This window comes from Pleurodeles waltl, chromosome 10, assembly GCF_031143425.1.
Source record: "Pleurodeles waltl isolate 20211129_DDA chromosome 10, aPleWal1.hap1.20221129, whole genome shotgun sequence".
Classification (NCBI taxonomy): domain Eukaryota; kingdom Metazoa; phylum Chordata; class Amphibia; order Caudata; family Salamandridae; genus Pleurodeles; species Pleurodeles waltl.
The window spans coordinates 666,324,844-666,342,248 of NC_090449.1; the positions used below are offsets into that span (position 1 = coordinate 666,324,844).

General features: G+C 45.3%; 1 protein-coding gene across 2 annotated transcripts in view; it reads right to left on the reverse strand.

Annotated features, from left to right (window-relative positions):
• NCAPG2 (non-SMC condensin II complex subunit G2) overlaps nucleotides 1-17,405 on the reverse strand; it is a 269,347-nt gene that overhangs the window by 104,751 nt on the left and 147,191 nt on the right. For both annotated transcript variants that reach the window (XM_069211162.1, XM_069211164.1), the window contains one exon: nucleotides 3,292-3,435. In XM_069211162.1, coding sequence (XP_069067263.1) covers nucleotides 3,292-3,435 — 144 coding nt within the window. The remainder of the gene's footprint in view (nucleotides 1-3,291; nucleotides 3,436-17,405) is intronic.

Sequence of the window (17,405 nt, forward strand, 5' to 3'; positions counted from 1 at the left end):
CAGCCTCGGCTGGTAGCTAGAACACACGAGGCTGCACAGGCAGAACTGGAGGATCCTCTAAGGAACCCCCCCAGGGATGATGCAACTAGCATGGGAATCTGTGTAGTTGCAAGATTCCAACATGAATGATACCAAATATGCCAAGGTTTGGAGATGCTATTGTGTAGTTAGACCACTTGTGTTTACCAGTGTCCACTACATACCTTAAGATGGCTTCACCGCACTTTCAAAGCCCAGGGAATGAAGTCTGGGGTTTGTAGGGGTACCCTGCTCATGCAGGGATACCCACCCACTTACGGAGATGCACCCTGCCATTGGGCTGAAGGGCCTACCAGAGAGGGGGCTTACAGTGCCTAAATGCAATGACTATGATATAAGGTTAGCCTTGTAACTGAAGTGAATAGTGCATGCACCATTTCACGCAGGCTGCAATTGCAGGCCTACAGAAACAGTTTGTGTGGGATCCCATGGGTGGCAAAAAACATGCTGCAGCCCATGGGGGTCCCTTGGTGAACCAATGCCCTGGGTACCTAAGTACCATATATTATGGACTTACATGGGTGCACCAGTATGTCAATTAAGGGTGTAGAATGTTTACCAGCAACTGGGGATGGATTAGAAGGATTCCAGTGCACTAGTCTAAATACACTAACACTAGGCAAAAAGTAAGGGTAACTATGTTAGAAAGATACTATTTTCCTTCACTGTCTGAAGGCGAAACCCCTAACAATGCCTCGAAAGGGGCAACATTTTTGGGTATACTGTCTTGCGGATGTGAAAAGACAGAGGGAACACAAATTAGTTTGTTCTCTTTGAAGCACTCCAGGGCAAAGTCACCCTTATCACCGAAGAGGTGAGACCCAATGAAATGTGCACCCAAGAGTGACACCTGAACGTTACTTGAGAAGGCTGTGGACCTCATTCATGTGTGGCGTCTGAGCTCCACACTAGTGCTGACCATGCTGCTAAAGCAGCTGGTTGTGTCCAGGCCTGACAGGATGACTTACTTGATCACATTTTGGCCATCTTGCAGACACTATGCCAATAGGTGCTAAATTGTTCGAGGACTGCTGGTAAGATCTCAGCGACTGAGTCCCATAATGCATGGGAGTATCTCCCAAGCAAACAACTGACATTGACTGACCTGAGGGTAAGGCTAGGGGAAGAAAACACCCTTTTCCTAAATGCCTCAGTTCTTTTCAACAATGTCCTGCAGGGGGTGGGGGTTTGGAGTTCTGCACTATCATTCTCTCAGGAGTAGGGTGCTGTGATAGGAAAAGAGGGTCACCCTGTGCCAGAGTACCATCTGTCTGTTTATGCCTTGGCAAGAGTATGATTTTGTCCAAGTATCCATATGAATGTGGGTGAAGGCACTAGGGTTTCTGATATGGATTGTCCAGGTTGCAACACTTCTGTAAGCCTGTTGTGGTTTTTTACCTCAGTGGAAGACTATTGCCATTCTCGTGTTTTGGATGGTGGTGTTGGATGAGGGGAAGGCTCCAGAATGAAAGCAGAGTCCCAAGTAGGTTCAGAAGGCAAAGGTAAAGCCAAGGGAAGACACTGTAGCAGTAACCCGACTGAAGGCTTACACAGATCCATGAGGCTCTAAGGGATGACAGAATTAGCCAAGAAAGATGCTGAGGACTCAGAGCATAGACTCCATAATCACCTCAATCTGTTGTGGTGCTGTGCAATCGGCTGCTAGGTTGGGAACCAGGGAGCATGACCGCAGGGCACCTTGACATCCTTGTGACTTCTCAGTTGGAGGGTGACAAGTCTGGACTTCTTGTGCATCTTCTTGGGTTTTAACTTACTGAACGACTTAGATCACAACAGCACTAGGGACAGTCAGTGTCATCAACTTCAAATGCCGTTCCCTGTGGTGCTTGGCATTTTGCAGCTTATATTTGTGTTCCCACTATCGCCTTAGGGTGCTTCAGGACCCACTCCTTGTAGGACCTGGGGTGTGGTCCAACCACAAACCCCAGAGACACACCTCATGCACATCTGCCCCAGACATTTGTCTGAGACAGTCCCTACAAGAATATGCCCCTATATTTTTAGGAGGGGATATGCTCCCTTGCCCACTAGAAAAAAAGGACTCATCAACTGGAGAGACAAGTAGGATCTATGTATGATGTTGCAGAAAGAAAGGAACTGACATCAGCACACTTGGGTGGTACCTATATAATAGTCAGCCCTTCTGAGGTAAAGCAGAGCAGCAGAACACTCCCTCTGGTGTGGAGGGGCTAGGTTGTAAAATCTTCCAGATCCAGTCTGGCACTGGGGCTATTCGAAAGGTGAGGTATCTCCAGTTAAAACTATCCATCGGAAAAATAACTTTCATGAGACTAACCAAAAGAATTAAAAACAGTATAGCAAACTTGAAAACAGATTCTACTGCGCAACGCTATAATCGCTGCTGTTCCAATGAGGTATACCACCTATTACCCAAAATCTGTGGATTATGGATCACCAGAAATTTAGATTCCTTTTGGTCATCAGGTTATAACAAACATGTTCATACTGTAAAACCGAATAGTTTAAGGCGCTGTGAGAAAGGGGCAACTTTCTTTAATGAGTTGAAATTAATGTCATTCATTTGACTTAAAGACGCTTTATGTGTGGACATGAGAATAATTATTTTAACGCAGAGGACAGACAGGTTTTTGTGTAAGGGATCCAATAGGCTGTGGTAGGGTGGTTAAATCTCAGGTTGTGAAGAAGACATCAGCAAAAACATGTTTACCATTGAGAAGTAAGTGTTAATACTGGTGGGGAAGAGTGATGGGGCATTTGTAAGTGGTGATGATTAGGACTTGGGCTTTAGATGTAATATAACTGCATGATTTGTCACTTTGTAATTTTCTTTATCACTCTTTCCTTTCCTTCCAGTCTTCTTCCCCTAATGTCTTCTGCTATCATCCTATGCTCAGTCTGCCGTTATTTCTCCCTGCATCCGTTTTGTTTATTAAAGACATCCTCAAGTTAAATCAGTTCAGTTTATAACATATTTAGTACATTTCCATATCAAAACAATCTAAAGAAAAAAATAAAAATAATCTATCCCCTCACTTCCCTTCCTCTTTTTTTGCTTCAGAGCTAGGTTTGTACTTTGGAACATTCCAGTACAACTCTCTAGTTCAACATGGGACTTTATATTTTTACTTGAAAATAAGGGACATAGATGCAAGATTTGACAAGACAAGGATTTCAAGCCCTCTCTTCAGTTAACATGAAGAACGTAACATTTGACTATTTTTTCCACAAACCAGTACAATATATACAAACCTTAAGTATCTGCTGTGAAACTGAGCACTTTTCTGAAACGTCTGCTTCGCCTTCCGAAGTCAGGAGAAACGCTAAGATGTCTCTTTCTATCCATATTCCAGTCTCCTCCAAAGTAGATAGATAGGTTCTTCCCTCTGAGCAGAACTGCACATAAAAATAACAGTGATTAATCACACATTACATTAAAAACTGCTGTGATACACAAGAGTTCTGTAAAGATAAACAGGTAGGAAGCACCCTGCTTACTACTCTCCAGATAAGATATACTTTAGACACAAACAACAGATATATGAGAGAGTTTTATAATGCTTCTTGCAATGTTAAAAAAACTTTGTAATTCTAGTTCTCCATTGCGAGCACTTTCTTTGAATTTACAAACAGTAGAATATCTAAACCCATGTATGGAACCCCTTTAAAAGAAGGAAACAGAAAGAAAAAGAAAACCAGGTACAGTGTGCCGTATGTGAAACTTCAGACCAGAATTCAAGGAGATGGTTGAGATATTTATTAATAAAGAATTTTTAAAAAAGACTATAAAAGTGCATCAGCATAACAGCCGTTTGCCTCCACCCTTGTACTATTTTCTTGGATGTTCAAGAGGAGGTAAGTAGAGCAAGATCATCCTTAAGACCAGGGCATTAGAACAATGAGCACCACTGACGCTCAGACAAATGTTTAAGTGAACATATTCTGTAATAAGGCTTGGCCTCTGTGAGGAAATTAGGTGTATTATATAGTGTGGTTGTGTGACCCCCACTGTGTAATACATTTGACAACCCTTTGTAACCTCAGATTTCATCAGTCAAACCTTCAGCTTAACCCTGGCTAGCTGTAGAAATGAGTAGCTTCTCTTCCAGTGTCACCTTCAGGTGGATTTTCAGTGTCTTAGTTTCAACAACTGTATGGTACTGCTAAACAAAAATTATAGATCCCACCACTAGACACCAATGTCAGGAAATGGTCTTTATTGTATGATGTTGTAGGAAGCTGGTCCTTTCTGTGGTATTTAAATACTGTGTAAAGGGTCCAGGGGTTCCCCAGTGAGTGTGCAGGGCTTGCTAGGCAATCCCAAAGTGCTCTACTTAAGGGTATTGTGGTCGAGCAGCCTTAAGCTTAACACAGAGGGTTGCAAGACATCTACAAATACACACAATAGTCAATAAATGAGACAAGACTCAAAAAGGAGATCCAAACTAATTTACATAAATAGCAGGTATCTTTATGTATGTTTAGGCATAAGAGAAAAATCGTTCAGGTGAGTATGTTTTTAAATAGGAATTCTTTTTTCACTTTAAATAGTGGACACCGCAATTTCTGAGTTCTGAAATGTTATCCAATGGGAGGAAAAACAAGTTTTGCAAACTAGTACTTAGCAGCGACTTACAGGACCAATTTTCTGGAGTTATGTTAAGTATGGGGCACGGTCCAAGGCAGCACCAACAGGTCACTTCGGGAGGCACTGGGGCGTCCGTGTGCAGAGGTGCTTTTCAGCATCGGGTGCCCAATGCATTTCAGTAGAGACTGGTCACTGTGAAAAGAAGCTGCAGGCTCTTGCTAGGAAGTCTGTCGGGTTGAACCAGCAAGTGGGCTCATGTCTTGCCAAGTTCAGGGACTGGGGGGGTTCAGGGACTGGGGGGGGGGGGGGGGGGGGACACACCTTTAGTCCTCTTTTCCAAGGCCCCTGGACGACGGATACAGGGGTGTCCTTAGGCGTAGGGTTCTTCTTACGGGAGCAGTTGTGGTTGAGGGGTCCTGCATGCAGCGGCTGCATGAGACTTGGGGAGTCCAGGAGGAGTGTACTGGAGCTCTAGGGAACCTTGTTGGCATTGGTGGCCTACTTCAACTTGGCCCGGAGATGACAGGTGCAGCGGTGGCTTCGGGTGTCTGGTTTTGGCGGTTCCAGAGGCCTGTCTTCTCTTTTGGAGATTCTTTAGAACAGTTCTGTTGTTCACAGAAGGTCTTTAGTCTTTTTTGAAGGCAGGCATTCCTCTCAGGTTTCTGGAGCCAACAGCTGCAGGACAAGACGACTTTGGATGAGTTTTCGAGGAAGACTGCAGACTGGTGGGGCTGGTACCAGGTCAGCCGTTTCTCTCTTCTGCAGCTCTTCGGTCGTCAGAATTGGCTTCTCTAGTGCCAGGGGCTCCCCTGAATACTAAACTTAGGGGCATTAGGGGTATGTAGGGTAGGAGCCAATGGGCTACTAACCATTGGGGTCACTGCACCTCCGTTATGACCACTTTCTGTGGTAAGTGGGCATAGCTGTGTCCCAGAATTCCTAGGTATGACAACTCAAAGATAGCTACCTCTAAAGAATTGTGTCCACCTCGCCGTAGCCCACCTTAGGAGAGGTACTAGCCTGGAGGTGGCACGCTTACCTTACTAGCTAATTTTCCCACCTGTCCAGGTGCAAAATGGGCTCTGGGCAAGAGGGGTGACTTCCTCTACCGCGCGGGGAGCCATATTTGCACCACTTGCATATCTCGGGTGGCAGGCTGGCAGAAGCTGGTCAGGAAGCACACCAGAGGCTGGTAGGGCTTCAGGGGCCACCTCAAAGGTGCTCTCTGGATGCATGTATAGGTAAATCCAACACTGGCATCAGTGTGATTCGCCAATACAAGATGTTTGATACTAAACATCCCTATCTTCAGTGATACCACCATGTAGCTGGGTAAATCGTATTGACCTGTGTCCAGCACATGCATTTAAAATGTATTCCCTGGGCGCTTACTATGTCTAAGAATTGACAAAGACATAGCAGGTGAATATCTGCTCAAGCATATATGCCCTCACACGTAATATAATGCACCCTGCCTTACAACTGTAAGGTGTGTAAGTTAGATATATTGCATGAGGTGTCAGGGGACATGCAGACACGTTGTGTTTCCACTTTTGTCAGCACCAGGACGCTCAGCCTTCAATGGCAGCCTGTCATGTGCTTGGGAGGGGTCTCCTCAGGGTGACAATTAATTCTGCAGCCCTTAGGGACACTCTTAAGCACCTCAGGCCCTAGGTACCAGGTGTACAATTTACTAGGGACTCACAGAGGGTACTGAAGAATTTGCCAATTGGGGAAACAATGGTACACGTTTGGTGGAAAGAACACTGGCCCTGGGGACCTGGCTGGCAGGGACCCAGTGCACTTCAGTCAAAGTTGCATCAAACAGCAGGCAAAAATGTGTGTGTGGTGTGTGGTGTGTGTGTGTGTGTGTTGGGTACTGCAACAAAACTCCAGTTCCCTGCAGGTGTGTTTGCATAATATCAACCCTTTAGGACCCTCAAGATTTGTTTATAAAACCTTCAGCTCAACCCTAGGCAAGATGTAGGAGCAGCAAGGCACACACACAAAGGAATAAGTGAAAAGCATTTAAAAAGCACCAAAACAATTGATGAAGAAATCGGCAAGACACCAAAGATTTCCGACACCAATTTATAAAACTAGGCTATATTTTTAGACACCACAATAAAAAGATCCAACGGAGTGTTCCAGAGATAAAGAATTTGCAAAGTATTGTAAACTAAGGTATTTCCATTCAACCAAAAACAAGTAAATTCAATTAACTGGACACTTAGAAACTTTCTGAGCAATAGGTTTAAAGATTTAATCTAGCTGTAATGGCGTCACTTAGAGTCCGAATTAGCACAGTTGAGAAGTCAGTGTGTTAACTATGGACTCATCAATAGGGCGACTACGTTTTCCCATAGTAAATAATAGTTTCATATTTTTACTATCAGAACATGTAAAATTACATGTTCTGCTAGTGCAATACGTTGCACCCTGCTTTACACTTATGGTAGGCATATCAGGGCCTGAATTATACATTTACCAGGGGGAAGTCTGGCTTTGCCATTTCATTAAATAGCAAAATCGGGGCAGCAGTTAAAACTGCTCTTCTAGCCTGCAAATCGCATGCTGGGAGTCTTACTTATCACACCCAAGTACTGCAGCCCCTCGGGTGACCCTTTAACTTACATTCCCTGGGTACCATTTACTAGGGACTTACAGGCAAGTTAGCATAGCCAACTGGTCATGAGCCAATTCGACATATTAGTTAGGCACAGTCACGGTCTGTTTAGCTGACCTCAGTGGTGCACTCTCAGAGTCGAAAACCAACAGACAAAAAACTTTGGGATGACCATACAAAAAGAGGCATTTTCTCACATTCTCCTCCCGCCGCTTCCCCCGCCCCTCTGACGAAATTTGATGAGAAACTAACCCTTGTTGAACCTGCTGCTTTTCATCATCTAAGTTAAAAAATAAAATTAAAAAAAACCTGGGAAGGTCATCTGTATTGGCATGGTCAGTGTCCCACTATAAAATCCATCCCCTGTAGAGACATGGACCACCTTAACAACTTAGGTTCTCTTCTCTCATCTGCATCAACCATTTAAAATGCCTATGGTCGGTCTGAACTCTGAAGTGAGTCCCAAACAGGAAAGGTCTCAGATTCTCCAGGCGTCAGACAACAGCAAAGACTTTCCTTTCAACGGCACTCCAACAGTGCTCTCAGTGGAAGAATTACCAGCTAATGAGGGCAACAGGCTGATCATGGCCCAATTCATTCACTTGTTACAACACTGACCCAATCCCATGGTCACAGGCGTCTGTCTGGACAATAGGTTCCTTCCTTAAGTCAGATTCATTCAGGACAGGTGCTAAGCACAGGGCTTTTTTTTGGGTGTCAAATCCCTTCTGACACTGCTCAGTCAAGATAACCTTTCTGGGCTGTTTCTTGGAGGGCAGTTCAGTCAGTAGTGCCACTATGGTACCATGACACTTCACAAATCTCCTGTAGGATCCAGACAGGCCAGGAAAGGTTCTCAAATGGGTCTGGGTCTTAGGAGCTTCCCATCCCAGGCCATAACTGTCTTATCTTGAGCTGGAGAAGTTGTACATCGCCCCACCAACTTGGTGGCCCAAGTACACAACCGAGCCTTCCCTTATCTGACACATGCCTTGACAGTCAAGGCTCCCTGCTGCAGGCCCTGAAGCAAATCCTTGAGGTGAACCTCCTGCACTGAAACTCCAGATCTGAAAGTAATCTATTGACTTACCTCGGGATTGTGGCAGGTGCCTTCTTCAACCCAGAGGACATTGATTTGTACTGAATGTCACCTTTATGTGTAGAAAAAGCAGACCCCCTTCTTGGCTCCTTGAATGAGGGCTATCTGCCAATAACCTGATCTTCACTCAAAGGTATACAGATATTTGGCCTTCAATTTATCAATGAACTCATCAGCACTTGGTAGGGATTGGGCATCAGTCTGTGACTGAACTGAGTCCCCTGTAGTCTACACTGAACCTCATCTCAGACTTCCCTCCTTTGGAATTGGGCTTGGGCACCAGTACAGCTGGGCTCGCCCAGGGACTACCGGATGGCTCGATGACCCCCAACTCCAGTATCTTGGCGACGGCAACTTTGATGCTCGCCTTTAGCTGGTCACGCAACCTGTACATTTTTTTATTTTTACAGTTAAGTTGTCACTGGTGTCAAAATCAGAGGCACACCATGTTATAAGACCTGGGGTCAAAGAGAACAGTCCAGCAAACTGCCTCAGTGTAGGAAAAGGCCCTTTTTGCATGATTACCCCCAGGTTTTTCTACCAGTGCTGCTCGCTTTGACTCAGAGTGCCTTTAGGCCTGCTAACCAGACCTCCGTATCACTCCCCTATTCCTAAAGTGTATCCGAATTGGCTGTACCCAATAGGAGATGGCTAGCTTACCTATAAGACCCTAGTAAATGGTGCACTTACATCAAACAAAAGAGGGGGGGGGGCTTGAGGCTAAATGGTCCAGTGTACATCCTCCCTAATGAAATCTATATAAATAAGTGGTACACTGTTCCAGCCAAAAAGAGTTAAACAAAAGCACAGGGGAACCCTAAAGTCAGAAGCAAGAGCTCTCACACATCCAACTGGATGTCATGCTTCATCATAGGGAGTTGCTCCTCGTCAGACTGGTGCTGCAGTGTCTGACGGGCTCCCCTAGAAGGGGCTCTTTGCCAGAGATCTTTTCAGTGCTTAATCATGATGACAAGACGGGCACTGCCACCTCATGACATCATAAAAGGGGAGTAGATCAAGAGAATTAAAATTGACTCGGAACCCCTCTATAAATTATAAATGTATTGAGTCAGACTGGGGTTAAGGCCAAGAAATTCTTTTAATCAGTGCCCGTCTTGTCATCTTGATTAAGTATTGAAAAGATTTTCGTTGGAACAGTGTACCACTTGTTTACCTAGTAAATGGTACCCTGGTACAGAGGGCATGTAGGTTAGAGGGATACCCCAGAGCTTGTGGCACTGATTGTGCCTCCTTGGAGGTCCCCAAGTAAAACAATTCCCCAAGTCTGCCACTGCAGACTGGTAAAGCAGTCACACACTGATAGCCAAACTTTTCCATTGAAAGCAATGCCAATGCAACCATTTCCCCTGGACTTGTAAGTCACCCCTCTTGCAGGCCTACAGACCCCTAAAAGCTGGGTGCAACATATAACCCAGGCAGGTCATATACATTAGACACCCTGACAGTAAAACACTCAAAATTACTATATTTAGCATGGAATTAGCTAAATAGAATGCATTGTCCGGGTCCAACATTGAACCTCTGTAGCGATTGAACTGCTCCACTGATTATGCCTGTCATAAACCTTGATACATGCCTGTTTACGTTGCACTTATGCAAAACTAATAAAAATAAAAAAAAAATTCCTGTGGAAAGACTTGGCCGCTCAAGTGGCAAGTACAGGATTACATGCAGACCTCTCAGCTATGCTAACTCTTGAACGGTGCGACCAAAGTGGGCACACCGAAGTATAAAACAGCTTGTTATATTAAACCGGACTTGTATTTCAAGTGGAATTTAATGCAAATTTTTGCAGTCTTCAGCTTTAGCAAAGCTGCAACTTTGTTGCCTTTAAAACTCCTATACCATCCAAGGCACACAAGAAACCTGTTCCACGACACAGCTCTCTTGCAATCTGAATTGATGTGCTGACTTTCAGTTAAGAGAACAATGAGGGACTGCAGCCCAGGAAGGCGTCACCGCCCTCCTGCAGGAACAAAGGAGTTAGCCCCAAAAGACAGGCTTTAAAGGTGAAGCTGCCTTTGAACAGCAGATATAGGACACCAGGGGAGATGGTTGCCCGATTGTTGAGTTAGCAACACAACAAGATGATGGACGGAGTGCTGAAACTTTTCAGAAAATCAACTCCAGTCAAAGATCTATGTTAAATCCATCGTTCTTTTGTGCACAATGCCACCCCAGTTTGGACTCAGCCATATGCAAATCAGTCTTGACCGAATTGCCAGCCAGCTCCTCACTAGACTGAAAACAAGCATCCTCGGACTAGTTTCAGGGTAGCACCAGTGAGCAAGGAACCCACATCTGGGCATACTTAAGCCTCTTCACTTTAATGACACTAAGATGGTTTCTGGGGTGCACAAGTCAACGAAGTAGGTGACTTCACCCTTTTTCTCTATGCTGGGGTGTGGTTCAGTCCACTTTTCCTGAAGTACCCTGGGTGCCACAGGTTAAAAAAATAAATAAAATAAAATATAAAAAAACCTATACCAACTGTCTTGGCTGGTATTCAACCATACATGATTTCTGGTCATACCAGTGCTGCACAAGCTCCTGTCTGGCATCTAAATTCTTATTTGCCTTCTTCATGTACTTAGCCATCCTGGAGCAGAGGACAAGCACATAGTCCACTATGCCCTGCTTGGGTGGGTGTAGGGAAGTGTCCTTGTTAGCATGGTTACCAGCCTCACTTTTTGCCTGGTACTGATGCCAACTTGACTGAGTGTTTGCTGGGATCCTGCTAACCAGGCCCAAGCACCAATGTTCTTTCCCAAAAACGGTACCATTGTTTCCACAACTGTCACATCCCTGGCACACAGTTACATCCCTTGTAAAAGGTACCCATGGTACCAAGGGACCTGTTCCCAGGGAAGGTCCCCAAGGGCTGCAGCTGTATTATGCCATCCTGGGGGACCCCCCCACCAAGCACATGCACACTGCCATTGTAGCTTGCGTGTGCTGGTGGGAAGAGAAACACATGGTCAACATAGCGCCCCTCCTATGGTGCCATGCCCACAAACCACTGCCTGTGGCATAGGTAAGTCACCCCTCTAGCAGGCCTTACAGCCCTAAAGCATGGTGCACTATACCACAGGTGAAGGCATAGCTGCATGAGCAATATGCCCCTACAGTGTTTAAGTCCATTCATAGACATTGTAAGTGCAGTGTGGCCATATTGAGGATATGGGCTGGGAGTTTGTCAAAACGAACTCCACAGCTCCATTATGGCTTCACTGAATACTGGGAAGTTTGGTGTCAAACTTCTCAGCACAATAAAACCATACTGATGCCAGTGTTGGATTTATTGAAAAATTAACCTAAAGAGCATCTTAGAGATGCCCCCTGCATGTTAACAAAATGTTACTGCAGGACTGACCAGTCTGTGCCAGCCTGCCACTTCCAGACGAGTTTCTGACCAAATGGGATGAGAGCCTTTGTGCTCTCTGTGGCCAGAAATCAAGCCTGCAATGGGTGAGGTGCTCACACCTCCCTCCGGAGGAACTGTAACACCTGGCGGTAAGCCTCATAGGCAAAGGCTCAGGCCTCTTGTTACAGGGCCCCAGGGCACTCCAGTTAGTGGAGATGCCTGCCCCCGACAAAGCCCCACTTTTGGGAGCAAGTCCGGCAGGAAAATTAAGGAAAACAAGGAGGAGTGACCACCTCAGCTGGGACCACTCCTAAGGTGTCCAGAGCTGAGGTGACCGCCTCCTTGCACAATCCTCCATCTTGGTTTGGAGGACAGGGACCAATAGTGTTAGGTCTGTGTCCCCCTTCCCCAAAGGGAGTGGGCACCAGAAAAGTGTAGTCACCCTCATGGACAGTAGCCATTGGCTACTGCCCTCTGACCCTGTGATACCCCTAAAATACAGGATTTAAGGGCTCCCCTGAACCTAGCTCGTCAGATTCCTGGTGACCTCACAAGAAGAATGAAGGACTGTCAAGCTGAACCCCAGCTGAGAAGTCTGAAGACGCAAACTGACCTGGTCCCAGCCCTAACGGCCTGTCTCCAGCTTCCAAAGCCCTGCTAAAAGAAGGTGACTCATCCAGGTGGGCAAGCAAACTCTGAAAAGCCTCAAGAGGACTGCCTGCATCACAGAGGACTACGAACTCCCATAGACATCGGGGCTGTCGAAGAAGAAACTCCATCCAAGGACTCCAGACCCATCCCGGATCTGTGAGTCCTACCCACTCTGCACCAAATGCCCACGGCCCGTGTCCAGGTGGCACAACCGACAAGAGCGATTCTGAGCAAGTGCCCACCCTGGGTTGACCCCTCCTCTCAACCACAACGTCACCAGCCTGAATCCGGAGGATCCCCCCGACAGAACCAGATAAAGATTTGACGCCGAAAGGTACCCTGCACCTGCAGGCCCCTGGCCTTGGGGAATCCTACCTTTGGTGCAGCAATGTCAAGCAGGCTGTCCCCCCTCCTTATTCAGCTCTATGTTTCCCGGAATCGACCCCCTGGACTTCGCCTGCTGCATCTTTGTGACCCCCGGGGTCTCCCTATAGGAAAGCATTGGGAGCTTGACACAGTGTTTGCACCCTGCCACCCCTGCGCCGCTGAGGGTGTGTGTTTGGTGCTGACCTGTGCCACCCCGCCCCACGGTGCTCCTCTACACCCCCCAATTCTGCCCTCCGAAGACGCGGTTACTTACCTGCAAGCAGGCCTGATACCGAGTGGCCCCAGTCTCTACGGGAGCCCATGTTAAATCAACTTTGACATCGGCACCTGGACGGCCCGATGTTGCTGGTGGTCGGTGTTTGGGGTTAAATTGAACCCCAACCTGTGGACATCCTAACCCCCGGAGACTGGAACTGTAAGTCTTGTACTTACCTTGTAACTGTGCTAACTTTTGATATAGTATATACAAAGCCAGCGTCCTACAAGGGGTCTCTACCAGCCCTCTCTGACCAAGCTGAATGGGCCATTTACAGGGTGTTCAAGGAGTAGTTCAAAGGGGCTAAATCCAACCTCTTTTTTAGGGACCTCCCTGGAGGAAAATAATAGGCATGGAAGAAGGAAAACTCATCTCCTTTAGAGTCTGTCAGGTAGCCCCAGGATCATGCCTTTCAAGGTCTTGTTGAATCTTTCAACTAAACCATTTCCTTGGGGATGGTAGGTGTGGTGAACTTTATGTCACACAACTCTCATCCCACATGGCTTTCAGATAGGCAGACATCAAATGTGTGCCTCTACATGAAATCACCACCTTAGGGAAGCCAACCCTCGCTAAGACTCCAAGGAGGGCTCTATCCAGAGCAGCGGCACTAACTATTTTAAGGGGAACAGCTTCAGGGTACCTGGTGGCATGGTCCACTACCTCCAAGATAAATCTGATCCCTGAGGTTGTGTCAACACCAGGGCAGTGCGAGCTCTATTGGCGACTAGAATGCAAAAACCCAGCACTCTCAAAACAACGTAATTTATGCATTGTGCTGATATGTTGTTGTTTAACCTTTTGCATTGCAGAGTTCAATCCTGAAGACTTATTTTTAATGTGCTTACAAATGCTGTTCATTTGCAATGTATTGCTGCAGGCTTTCAGAGTGTGTTAGGGTGTGGTCCCTTTCCAGGGCCTTCTAGAGACTTTCCCTGCAACATGCCTGGGTCTGGTTGTGGGCTGGGCCAAGACTCTGAATAGTGAGCACTTGGAACTGGGCTGGATCCTTTTTAGAGGTCCCAGTGCAGAGCAGCAGCTACTTCCTGAGCTCCTGTCCCGGTGGCCTATTTGATCTTCCAGACATCTGACTTTCATTCTTCATTTGGAGATCCTTGTTCTGGGCGGTAAGACGGTGGTTGGGCTGGCCTTCCGACGCCGTTATCGAGAACTCTCATGTTCTTGGGCCTAATTCTTTTATGATTTGACAGAGTACTTTGCGCGTGTGAAATATGCGCTTGAGTGTTTGTGACATTTGCAGGGTGACTTGCGAATCGGCAAGACACGCGATTCGTTTCATGATAATTTAATCTTGTTAATTATTGCGCGCTACCATTTCTTGACATTTACATGGTGGCTTAAGAATCGGCAAGACACGCAATTCGTTTTATGGTGTTTTAACTTTGTTGTTCATTGCGCGCTACCATTTCTTGACATTTACATGGTGGCTTAAGAATCTGCAAAAGACGCGCGATTCGTTTCATTGTACTTTGATCTTGTTATTCATTGTGAGCTGTTATCTCTTGGCATTTACATCGTGGTTTACGAATCGGCTAGACGCACGATTCTCTCCTCGAGTTTAATTCATGTTGTTTATTATATGCCACTATTCTAAGATATTTATCATGTAATATTCAAGTTATGTGATTTGTTTTTCCTGAATCCATATTGTGTTATTCATGGTGCACAATCCTTTTATGGTGTTTACTATATGGAAAATGTCACTTACCCAGTGTACATCTGTTCGTGGCATGAGACGCTGCAGATTCACATGCTGTGCTTATTCCGCCATCTAGTGTTGGGCTCGGAGTGTTACAAGTTGTTTTTATTCGAAGAAGTCTTTTCGAGTCACGAGATCGAGGGACTCCTCACCTTTCGGCTCCATTGCGCATGGGCATCGACTCCATCTTAGATTGTTTTCCCCGCAGAGGGTGAGGTAGGAGTTGTGTATATAGTAATAGTGCCCATGCAATGGAGTAAGTATGTATGTACATAATGTGACTAAAAGTGATTTATTTACAAATTTACAAATGTACAAGTTTATTTTTATCAACTTATAACGGCTACAGGCTCGCGGGGAGGTGGGAGGGCGCATGTGAATCTGCAGCGTCTCATGCCACGAACAGATGTACACTGGGTAAGTGACATTTTCCGTTCGGTGGCATGTGTAGCTGCAGATACACATGCTGTGCATAGACTAGTAAGCAGTTATCTCCCCAAAAGCGGTGGTTTGGCCTGTAGGAGTTGAAGTTGTTTGAAATAATGTTCGTAATACTGCCTGTCCTACTGTGGCTTGTTGTGTTGTTAACACATCCACACAGTAATGTTTAGTGAATGTATGAGGCGTAGACCATGTGGCTGCCTTACAGATTTCGGTCATTGGTATATTCCCTAGAAAGGCCATGGTGGCGCCTTTCTTTCTAGTGGAGTGTGCCTTTGGTGTAATAGGCAGTTCCCTCTTTGCTTTAACATAACAGGTTTGAATACACTTAACTATCCATCTGGCAATGCCTTGTTTGGATATTGGATTTCCGGCATGAGGTTTTTGGAAAGCTACAAACAATTGTTTTGTTTTGCGAATTTGTTTGGTTCTATCAATGTAATACATTAGTGCTCTTTTTTATGTCTAATGTATGTAATGCTCTTTCAGCTACAGAGTCTGGTTCTGGAAAAAACACTGGGAGTTCCACTGATTGATTTCAGTGGAACAGTGATATAACTTTTGGCAATAATTTGGGATTTGTTCGTAGAACCACTTTATGTTTGTGTATTTGTATAAAGGGTTCCTGTATGGTAAAGGCTTGTATTTCACTTACTCTTCTGAGAGATGTGATAACCTGGAAAGCCTTCCTAAAAGCTAAGTATTGCATCTCACAAGAGTGCATGGGTTCAAATGGTGGACCCATGAGTCGTGTTAATACAATATTGAGGTTCCACGAAGGAACTGGTGGTGTTCTTGGTGGAATGATCCTTTTTAGACCCTCCATAAATGCTTTTATGACTGGGATTCTAAATAGTGAAGTTGAATGTGTAATTTTCAGATAGGCAGAAATTGCTGTGAGATGTATTTTAATGGATGATTTAGCTAACTTAGACTTTTGTAAGTGTAATAAGTAGCTTACAATGTTTTTAGTGGACGCGTGTAATGGTTGAATTTGATTATTATGACAGTAATAAATAAATCGTTTCCATTTATTTGCGTAGCAATGTCTTGTAGTAGGTTTTCTAGCCGGTTTGATGAACTCCATACATTCTTGTATAAGGTTTAGATGTCCAAATTCTAAGACTTCAGGAGCCAGATCGCTAGATTGAGCGATGCTGGATTCGGGTGTCTGATCTGTTGTTTGTGCTGAGTTAACAGATCTGGTCTGTTCGGTAGCTTGACATGAGGCACTACTGACAGGTCTAGTAGTGTTGTGTACCATGGTTGTCGTGCCCAAGTTGGTGCTACTAGTATTAGTTTGAGTTTGTTTTGACTCAATTTGTTTACTAGATACGGAAGGAGTGGGAGAGGGGGAAAAGCGTAAGCAAATATCCCTGACCAACTCATCCGTAACGCATTGCCCTTGGAGTGAGGCTGTGGGTACCTGGATGCAAAGTTTTGGCCTTTTGCGTTTTCTTTTGTTGCAAATAGGTCTATTTGCGGTGTTCCCCAGTTTTGGAAGTAGGTTTGTAGTATCTGGGGATGAATTTCCCATTCGTGGGTTTGTTGGTGATCTCGACTGAGATTGTCGGCCAACTGGTTTTGAATTCCTGTGATGTACTGCGCTATTAGGCAAATGTGATTGTGAATCGGTCAGTGCCAAATCTTTTGTGCTAAGAGACACAGTTGTGATGAGTGTGTCCCCCTCCCTGTTTGTTTAAGTAATACATTGTTGTCACTTTGTCTGTTTTAACAAGAATGTGTTTGTGGGCTATTAGTGGTTGAAATGCTTTCAATGCTAGAAACACTGCTAGTAGTTTTAGTTGATTTATATGAAGTTGTTTTTGCTGAGTGTCCCATTGTCCCTGGATGTTGTGTTGATTGAGGTGTGCTCCCCACCCTACCATTGAAGCATCTGTTGTGATTACGTATTGAGGCACTGGGTCTTGGAAAGGCCGCCCTTGGTTTAAGTTTATAAGATTCCACCATTGAAGCGAGGTGTGTGTTCGGCGGTCCATCAACACTAGATCTTGAAGTTGACCCTGTGCTTGTGTCCATTGTGTCGCTAGGCACTGTTGTAAGGGCCGCATGTGTAATCTTGCGTTTGGGACAATGGCTATGCACGAAGACATCATCACTAATTTTACTTGATATTTTTGGTTTGGGTGCATGCTTTGTATTACGTTTTGGAATGCTTGTACCCTTTGTGGACTTGGAGTGACAATCCCTTT